Below are 10,000 nucleotides of genomic sequence, written 5' to 3'. Positions count from 1 at the left end.
GAAGCAATCAGTCATGTTGGGGGTCGCCTGAAGGTCAACACTGTGTTGAGGACATCAGGAATTCAAGGCTGTAATGAAACAGTTACCACCAATACAGCAAAATTAGACAGCAAAACTGCAAAGTAAACACAAGGAAGAGTTGTAGAAATAAAGGAAGCAGGACGAGGAAGCATTGTGGAAACAAAGGAAGTAGGGAAGTGTAGGTAATAGGGAAGTATAAATTATTCGGCAGCTATGTGTGTGTCCAAGACAAATTTCCCTCAGGGCAAGTAAAAAGAATCTTGAATAAATATCGAATGAGCTATGGGCTATTTTACATTACAGTTTTTCTCGATTGCCTACACACAATTTTCGGAATCGGCCCTCGAATTCTCAAAACTCTACACACAAATCTCCAAACCTCACACACAACGGGCCAAACTCTTCACTACCTCTGAAAAATGCACGTCTTGTCTCAAAACAATGTACTCTCTTCTAAAAACCTCATTTTGTCGTCAAATGACACACACAGACAGTCACTACAATACACATTTGCAGACCCATTAAAACACTGTTGGGCACAGGGTAAAACTAATTTCTCCCACTAACTTGGGCTTTTTTTGTTCTGGATTGCATGGATACTGTGACATAAGTTGGAAAAACCTCATTCCCACAACACACAAACAGAAACAGAAAGATTTGTATTTCTTTTTCATAAAACAAAACACAAAGATAAACCTCACTGCCTATTTGGCAGTACAAAAAACCTATTACATTACTGTATAGCCTATTGCTATGAAAATAAAACTAAAACAAAAACACACACACTCACATCTACTCTGCTTCATCCTGCCTTCTATTGTGGTCTGGCCACAGGACCTCATCCACATCACATGCAATCGTTTCCCTGGCCAGGCAGTGAGGGAAATACCATCTTGCATGGCGCATCCACCCAGAGAAGGCATCAACAGCAATTTTTTTTCTGACATTTAAAAAATTGCACTAATTTATTGTAAAATATTGGGTAACCACGTGGAAGTGAAGTCTTGTATAACATATTTTTGAGTTCAAAAACTAAACAAATGTGTTTTCTCCTTGCATCCACTCATTTTTCATCAATATGACATGCAATGTGTGTCCTTATGGGGTGATGATTTCAGATTGTAAACCGGTATGAAGAGAGTTTGCCCATGTGATGAGGAAGTGAACATAGTATGGCAGTTGATTGTAGTGTTGTGAATGACAGTGTGTTCCATGAGAAACCCAGTGTTTTTCTTTATGAAAATTGAGTGTAATCCAGAGAATTGTGTGTAATGGTGTGAAAAGAGTGTGTTTTAATTCTGGAATTTGAGTGTTAAGTAGGAATTGTGTTTAGTGTTCAGTGACATTGGTTAGGGGAGTTGGGAAATGGGTGAGATGTTCCGAGAATTGTGTGTGAAGTACCAGAACTTGTGTGGAGGCAATCGAGAAAAACTGTAATCAGCATTAGTTCACAGTCAGTGTACATACACTTAGGGAAATTCAAATTATTGTCTAAAGTCTGAGTTTTAAAGGTATTTTCTAATTGAAATCGAACCGAACTGGCGTTTGAGAAATGGGACTATGCTTGCCAGATAATAAGATTCAAGCTATGCTGGCATGTATACATCTTGCTATCCCTTTTTTTGGAGTAGCCAAGTTAGTTATCAAAGAAATGTCCTTAATGGTTAAGGGTGCCTTTGGATTATCAATGAAAGTAGAGGGATATACGTAGAGAGCTAGTGAGGGTACAGATGCTTTAAAAAAAAAAAAAAGCCGGCTGTGCGAATGGACAGGCAAAGGAAAGACATCCACACCTTTCTCCCTTCCAGCAAAGGATATGTTTCATGGCTTCACACGCCATAAAATTGTGGCGTGTATCTTACCCAATCAATTTTGTGTGTGTGTGTGTGTTGTTCTGTCTGTCTGTCTGTTTGTCTGTCTGTCTGTCTGTCTGTCTGTCTGTCTGTCTGTCTGTCTGTCTGTCTGTCTTTGTCCCTCTTTTTTATACGATCACACGTTTTTTTTGGTGTGTCAGCTGAAGCGCGTCCGAGAGGCAGATGGACAGATGAAGCCCCTTCTGGAGAAGAATAGACGGATGAATAAGAAGAGCGACGAGCTGCTGCAGAGCCTGCAGCGGATGGAGGACAAACTGAAGAGCCTAAGCCGAGAGAACGCAGAGCTGGTGAGAGAAACACACTCAGAGCAGACAAATAGACATACACAAATAAGTAGAGAAGTAGACAAATACAAAAATATCCTCAGCAAACGCATTGCACTGATGATGGTCTAACTGTGACCAAAACGTTTGCTTCACTTCACTTGGTTAGCACTTCTTTGTTTTCTAAAATACAATGAAAGTATACTATTACATCGGTGTGTGAGTTCCCCTTTGCTTGCTTCAAGCACTCACAAAAAAATATACACGACTGCAAACAAGCAATTATTTTTTCCAATGGCAAGTGCAATTCCTAGCCTCTCACTCCAGATGGCTCTCCGATTTTATTTTGTGCCCTCTCTCTCTCTCTCTCTCTCTCTCTCTCTCTCTCTCTCTCTCTCTCTCTCTCTCTCTCTCTCTCTCTCTCTCTCTCTCTCTCTCTCAGAGAGAGAACTCCTTACAGCAGCAGCAGCAGCAGTCCAACTCCCAGCAGGGCGTTCTGAAGCGCCACAGCTCACTGTCGGACCTAAGCCACGCCCCGGAGCAGCAGGAAGTGGAGTGTCTCCGTCTCCAGGTGACGGAGCAGCGAGGCTACATCGAGGAGCTTGTGCAGGTGGGTTGCTATGGAGATGCCAGCATCCTCATTACTCTCCTCAGACTCTCTGCTCATGTGGATTAGAGATGAAGAAAGCAGCAGCATATGAGAGGTGTGCAGAACGACCAGAATGACTCTAAATATGAAGCTCTGCTATTACATTTACAAATAATAATGCACAGTAACATTTTCAGTTTTTATTCAAGACTTTTATTCAAGACTTAAATTAAGACTACAGTTTTTATTCAAAGGTCGGATTTAACATTTTTGTGGTTGATACTACTTTCTAAGTGTTAGCACTACAAAATGTACTGTGAATCACTGTTTCTCTAATGAAATGTCATATTTAAGTTAAAAAACATGTCCGTATGTATGTGAGTTTGACAATGTTGTAATAACGGTCATGTACGTATCCTAATGATGTTAATACATAATTGGAATTCCCGGTACAGTTAGTGGAAAGATGAAATGTATTAGATTAGAGTATGGCCTCAGTTACATGGGACATTTAATTCCAAAGTAACTCAATTTAATTAATTAACTTAATTCAGAATAAAACTTAATTCCCCTTCGGAAACATCATGTAAACACTTCAATTCGGAATTAAATGAAATGGAATGTTCACTCAACGGAACAATTTAATTCTGAAATATTATTATATTCAGATAAGCCAATAACCCTTCCTGCACATTTCTTTTACACATTTATACATCAATATTTTCTAAATTCTCTGACACAATAGTGGTCACATGTTGAGTAGACAAGGCAGAGGGTGAATTATGTGGAAAAAGGAGTGCAGATATTGTTGGACCCTTCAGTTGTGCATCAATGTTTCAACCTTGCGCGATAAGAGCACTGGTGGCTTAATCTGAGAGCTTGGATTGAGTTTACTCACTTTCTTCACTGCTTCCTTATTTCTCTCTGTATCTCTCACTCTCAAAAACATATATGCACATACAGTACAGCCCAAAAGTATGGATTCACCTTCTCATTCATGCATTGTCTTTATTTTCGTGGATTTTCATTGTGTATTTTCATGCAGGGCATCAAAACTGTGAACACATGGAGAATTACGTGCTTACCAAAAAAATATAATTCTAACTGTTGTTCAACAGCAATGTCAGCTGTCTATCCACCTGACGTCAACACGGCACAACTGATGGCCCCACACATTTCAATAAGCTTATTTTTGTCTATTTTCAAATAAAAATGCCCAGTCAGTCATGTCAATCCTAATTGAACATTAAAGTCCTCCAATAACTCACTAGAATTTTGAGACCTAAAACCTAGTTTTAAACACTTGCCAGTACAAGCATTTTACAGACATTTTCTTGATCTGATATTGAGTCACAGCCAGTTACTTGGAGAGGTCAAACCTGTGTTGGAGGGAATCTGTGGCAGGGTTTTTCACTTTTACTTTTTTTTGTCACTGTTTCACCTAGATAACCAGCTATGCTGACCAAGTGACCCATTATCAGATCAAGAAAACCTCTCTTGTATTGCTTGTATCAATTAAAATTGACTCGACTGACTGGGTATTTTTAGATGCGTCCCACGCATCTCTATAAGAGGCTTTGGTGTCCGTCCGTCCGTCCGTCCGTCCGCCGTCCGTCCGTCCGTCCGCCCTCCCGTGATGCGTTTCTGAATTGTGATTCCCTCTTGTGATTCCCCCTCTTGTGATTTCCTCTTGTGTCCACAAGGTGGCAGTCGCTCAGTTTTGGCCTGGAGCTCATGCGTGCAATGCCAGTGAGAAAAACATGGCGGCACTTCCTGTTGATTTTCACATGAAAGTTTTGCTTAATTTAAAGTCCCTAAGCGACTATAAATGTTGTGGCTTCCATATATTGATGTAAAAGTGCCCCACGAAGTAATGAAGCACAACAAAGTTACTCCACATTACCATTTGACCACTCGTTTTTCTATGCTAACAGGGTAGCTAATGTAGCATTGTAAATGATCCAGGGAGAAAGGGGGAAATGTTGTGATTTCAGTCCGCCTGAGGCAACGATTTTCGTGGGGAAGATGACCTGCATCTCGGTGGCATTGAACCACGCCCCCGTGCCTTATTTGGCTCGCTCAGCACGTGCGTCCTCAGTCCAATCGCAATGCTTTATTTTCCCCAGACGTTTAATCGCATTTAAGTGAAAGTGCCATGTATACACATCGCAAAATAACTCTTAATCCGATCTATTTAAATCGCATTTATTAAATCGGACTTAAAAACATCATGTACACGTAGCCAATGTCTCATTGATTAGTTTATGGAACTTACTGTTTGTCTGTTACGGTCCACGAAGACAATATCCACGTGAAAACGCAAACGCCTGCAAACCACTGTTTTGACAGAAAGACAGTTCACCTGTCGCCTACTCTGTTTTCTTCCCAAAGCGGCATTTAAATAGCCTGGTAAACCAGCGCCACCTGCTGGACGCTGAAAAATAAGACATCCAATACATTTAGGCTGGTTTATCAGGCTAGCATTTAAAAGTATTCCATGAAATCCAACATCAACGTCACTTCAAATAGGTGACAGCATCATGCACACACATGAAATAACACTTCAGTGAGGGGGGGACATCACTGCTCTCATATTAAAGTGAAAAGAGAATTTCACATTTTAGTTTATTTAATGTAGGCCTATGTAAAATTGCAAATAGCCTATTCATTGAAATCTGTCCAGAAAGGGTTGTAATGTTTGCCTGTTTTTTATGTTTGTAATTATTATTTTTTTTTAAATAAAAAATCGTGATTAAAAAAAAAAAATAGCCTAACAAAAATAGAGATTTTATGTTAAAAAAAAATGTGATATGGGATGGACCGATGGCCCCCCTAGCTAAATTCGCCTTAGGTCCCCACATTGCTAAATGTAGTGTAAGGGATTATTTTGAAAAGACAGTAACATGTAATCAGCAATGCATTACAGTTTTTCAGTAAATTGCCCAACGCTGTTGAAATCCTATGGTACTTTTTCAAATCCAGGCTTATACAGTACATGGTAGGCTTATTGATAAATTGCCTTGACAGGTTATGAGGAGGCCAAGGGGGCGTTTGGGCAAAAAAGGTTCAGAACGGGCATAGACGGACGCATCTGTTGTCCGCCTGTCGGACTTGTTTACTTGAAAATAGACAGAAAAATAAGCTTGTTGAAACATGTGAGACCCTCAGTTTTGCTGTGTTGACGTCACTGTTTGGCATTTTTTGATATTTTTAAAATAATTGTTTTTATTTTTTTTACATTTTCATTTTTTGTTACGCAAAACATTATATTATGTGTTCATTCACAGTTTTGATGCTCTTCCTGAAAATGAACTAAGTTCTGTAAATAGCCACAAAAATAAAGAGAATCAATTAAATGAGAAGGTGAGTCCATACTTTTGGCCTGTACTGTATAAGTTCACACTTCAAAAGCAGTATGAAGGGAACATGAGAGTGAATATGAGCTATGATTTTTTTCTTTTAAATTTATTTTTCTATATGCCCGACTCTGATGAAGGCCTGACTGACCGAAACGTCAGCTTTCACATTAACACCTTGACCATAATTGTAGCAGTGTTGCGTTTCTTCTATAATTTTCAAGTGATTTCTATATGCCCTGGTCAAAATGACCCGAACACCTGTAACAAGATCACTAACACCTTAAGGGTTACTAACACCTTAGGGTTAAGTTTGTGTGCTATTCACTGCTGACACGTAATTGCACCAGCTGAGTAATTACTCATTATCTGATTAGCTTGCTCATGCTGGGATGTTAATGAGTTTGTTGACATCGTTAGCGGTAATTGCGAAAGGGCACACGTCCAGGCTCTTATCGCTCCTTCCTAGTCACCCCTCTGTGATTGCCCTTCTCTTCTTTCTCTCATCTCTTCATTATGATCACTGAGCATCTTGCCATACCTTCCCTCTCCTCCAAATGCTGTCTTTGGTGTGCTGTTATTGTTTAAGGATGACATGTGCCTCTTTTACCGTCAGGAGCGGGATAGACTGCTTTTCAACAAGAAGAACAAGAGGAAAGGGCTAAAGGTGCCCAAGGTAAATGCACGCACGCACGCACACACACACGCATGCACACAAACACACACAGACACACAGACACACAGACACGCACACACACACACACACACACACACACACACACACACACACACACACACACACACACACACACACACACACACACACACACACACACACACACACACACACAGTAGTTCCTATTGACTCTGTGACTTGTGTGTGTGTGGGGGAGGGGATGATAAAAGAAAGCTGTAATTGGGCTCTTTGGGATTCAAACTCTGCAAGGTATCGTTGTGTGTGTGTGTGTGTGTGTGTGTGTGTGTGTGTGTGTGTGTGTGTGTGTGTGTGTGTGTGTGTGTGTGTGTGTGTGTGTGTGTGTGTGTGTGTGTGTGTGTGTGTGTGTGTGTGGTTGCTGGGTGGAGCTTATGGTTTGGTTATAAACTATCCCTGTCACCCACACACAAAAACAGACCCCCGAAGTCTCTTGCCTCCGACACATAAACAAACAGACGGCTGAAGAACACAGGACTTTTTTACTTTGACTGTTAAAGCTGCGGTGACAGCAATAAGAATGATGATGATGATGATGATGAAGCCAGTGAGAATAATGACAATACATGCCTTGAGGATGAGCCTTTTTTGACCTAATTTGGACTTGGATTTGTACTTGGATCTGCAATTTCTCTCGGTTCAAGATGACGGAATACTTTTTGCTCATTCTCTACTTCTCGTCCTTCATATGTTTGTGTGCACTTGTCTGTCTGTACTTCTCGGGGTGTCAGGAAATGACATATAAAAACGATGGTAAGACACACACTTAATATGTTAGGCTTGTCAGAAGGTCTGTGATGTATATCCATGGTTATATTTTGCATTCATCTCTTCTACCCTCAGACTAATTTGTATCTCAAATTGGATTTAATTATTGGTATGGGTCAATGCGAGGTGTTACAATGTAAACAGTTGTCTGCTTAACTGAGAAGAAAACCTTATCTCCTTTCTCCCGCCTTGCAGAAGCATGTTGTGGAGACATATTTTGGATTTGACGAGGAGTCTGTGGATTCGGAAACCTCTTCCCTGACATCTTTCAACACCGACCAGACCCCTGCTACACCCGAGGAGGAGTTGGAGGAGGTGAGCACCCTAATTAATATATCTAATATAAGATCTGCAAAGATTTTTAACTAACAATTGTAACACTCTACTACTGTATTTACATGAAAGCATAAAACTATTGGGTTAGTGACGTTTCAGCCGTAGCACGTCAGATTTGCCATTGCTATTGGCTAAGACTACTAGCCTGATAAACCAGAGTAAATATGGATGTCTAATTTACCCGTAGACAAAACATTTTGCCGTCCAGCGGGTGGCGCTGGTTCACCAGGCTATAAGACTACCACTGTATGTGCCGTTGAGGGCTTTTAAAAACAGAGTAAACTGTTTTCACTCCCTCTTCTGCTCTTTATCTGCCTGCATGTAACATCCCTTTAAGGGGGGAGAGGAACACATTGGAAGAAGGCCTGGGGCCTTTTGTCTCTATCTCCCTTCCTAACCAAATTAACCTTGCCTTTGAATTTCAATTGCTGAGCTGGATCTGAAGTTTTCAATAATAATTAGTAGTACTCCACTATCGCATGGATTTTTTGTTTGTGTTTAGTGGACTATCTAAGAAGCATATTCATTGTAGCATATCAACCACCAATATCTAATTAATTTATGGGCATTAAATGCTGTTGTGCCACCTGACGTCTGAGCCCCAAAAAATGTCTTTGACCTAAATTTCGGTTTCCGAAGGCCCAGACTTGCAGCGTTAACACACCAGCCGGTTCCAGATTTTGTGTTGGAACAGGCATGGACACGGTTCTTTGTTGGCCTGAACGTGTCTTAGAGATCAGTATTGTCTTTGAGGTACAACTGGAGGGGTTTTATGTTTGTTTCTGGATGGCCCAAAGCAGTAGGAGGGACTTACAGTATACCTGGTGTGTGATTGGTGGTTAGACTTTCTGCAGGGAAGAGGCAGAGCTGCGATTCCGTCAGCTGACTCGAGAGTACCAAGCACTGCAGCGAGCCTATGCCCTCTTACAGGAGACCACTGGCCCACTGGACCCCGAGAGACACTGCAGGGTACGTCTCTCTCTCTCTCTCTCTCTCTCTCTCTCTCTCTCTCTCTCTCTCTCTCTCTCTCTCTCTCTCTCTCTGTGTCTCTCTCTCTCTGTTTCTCTGTTTCTGTGTGTGTGTGTGTGTGTATGTGTGTGTCTGTCTGTCTGTCTGTCTGTCTGTCTGTCTGTCTGTCTGTCTGTCTGTCTGTCTGTCTGTCTGTGCGTGCGTGCGTGCGTGCGTGCGTTCGTGCGTGCGTGCGTCCGTGTGAGACACAGGCATTTGCATGTGCACTGGACGTTTTTGTGTTCCTGGTCATTTTTAGAGGAATGATTTTTTCGAATACATTAGCTAAATCCACATTAACATCCATTAACAGTCATGTAACATTCGTGGAATAAATTGCCAAAGATGGCCTACAGTACTTACAGTATATTACTGTATCATTACAAGCATCATTTTATTAAATTACAAACACGCCTCTGGTTTGATATGGCATGTCTTTCCATGCCAGACGTAAAATGATCCTATTGGTAGCCCTGCTGTGCCTCCTTTCTTATTGGCTATGCTGTGTATGTCTGTCAGACGCGGGAGCAGCTACAGGCGGAGCTGACTGGCTGTCAGGAGCGGATCGCCGACCTGGAGCGCAGCCTGGCCGAGAAGGGGCAGGTAATGCAGCAGAGGATGGGCGGGGCCAAAGCTCCTCCTCTCCTGGCTCCGCTCTTATTGGTTGTTCTGCTTGTCTGTCTGGTGGCGGGAGGACTCTATTGGCGCTCTGCTGCTGATCAGGAAGTGCACAAGCCTGACTGTTTCATGTCACTGCTCGGCTGGCCAGTGTCTTGAGGCCTTGGCTGGATGTGTGTGCTGCATACACTGTGGGCAAATTCCATTATGTGGACTCCCGTCCTCCCTTGCTCACTTGCCTGCTTGTGACCTCGTGATGACATCACTGACACATCTTTCAAAAGCACAATTCCAATGTCATTTTCTCATTTGCAATCGGGATGGTGAATGAAGGACAGTCCCCCAAAAGTTATTGTGGCTAGGCTGAAAGCGGGGAAACGCTTTATTGTTTTCTCCATCGGGGCGGCAGCGAAACGCGAGGCCACAAGCACAAGTGGAGGACGGGAGTCTGCATA

The 10,000-nt window shown here is 41.9% G+C and overlaps 1 protein-coding gene across 1 annotated transcript in view; it reads left to right on the top strand.

The window, feature by feature from the left end:
• The window catches only part of jakmip1 (janus kinase and microtubule interacting protein 1), a 34,666-nt gene that overhangs the window by 13,078 nt on the left and 11,588 nt on the right, over nucleotides 1–10,000 (top strand). Inside the window, exons 7-12 of the mRNA XM_063189138.1 lie at nucleotides 2,036–2,182; nucleotides 2,601–2,768; nucleotides 6,720–6,779; nucleotides 7,779–7,898; nucleotides 8,763–8,888; nucleotides 9,447–9,530. Of these exons, the coding sequence (XP_063045208.1) occupies nucleotides 2,036–2,182; nucleotides 2,601–2,768; nucleotides 6,720–6,779; nucleotides 7,779–7,898; nucleotides 8,763–8,888; nucleotides 9,447–9,530 (705 nt within the window). The remainder of the gene's footprint in view (nucleotides 1–2,035; nucleotides 2,183–2,600; nucleotides 2,769–6,719; nucleotides 6,780–7,778; nucleotides 7,899–8,762; nucleotides 8,889–9,446; nucleotides 9,531–10,000) is intronic.

This window comes from Engraulis encrasicolus, chromosome 22 (assembly GCF_034702125.1).
Source record: "Engraulis encrasicolus isolate BLACKSEA-1 chromosome 22, IST_EnEncr_1.0, whole genome shotgun sequence".
Lineage (NCBI taxonomy): Eukaryota > Metazoa > Chordata > Actinopteri > Clupeiformes > Engraulidae > Engraulis > Engraulis encrasicolus.
The sequence above is the reverse complement of the archived record's forward strand: the minus strand, read 5'-3'. Positions and strand labels throughout refer to the sequence as shown.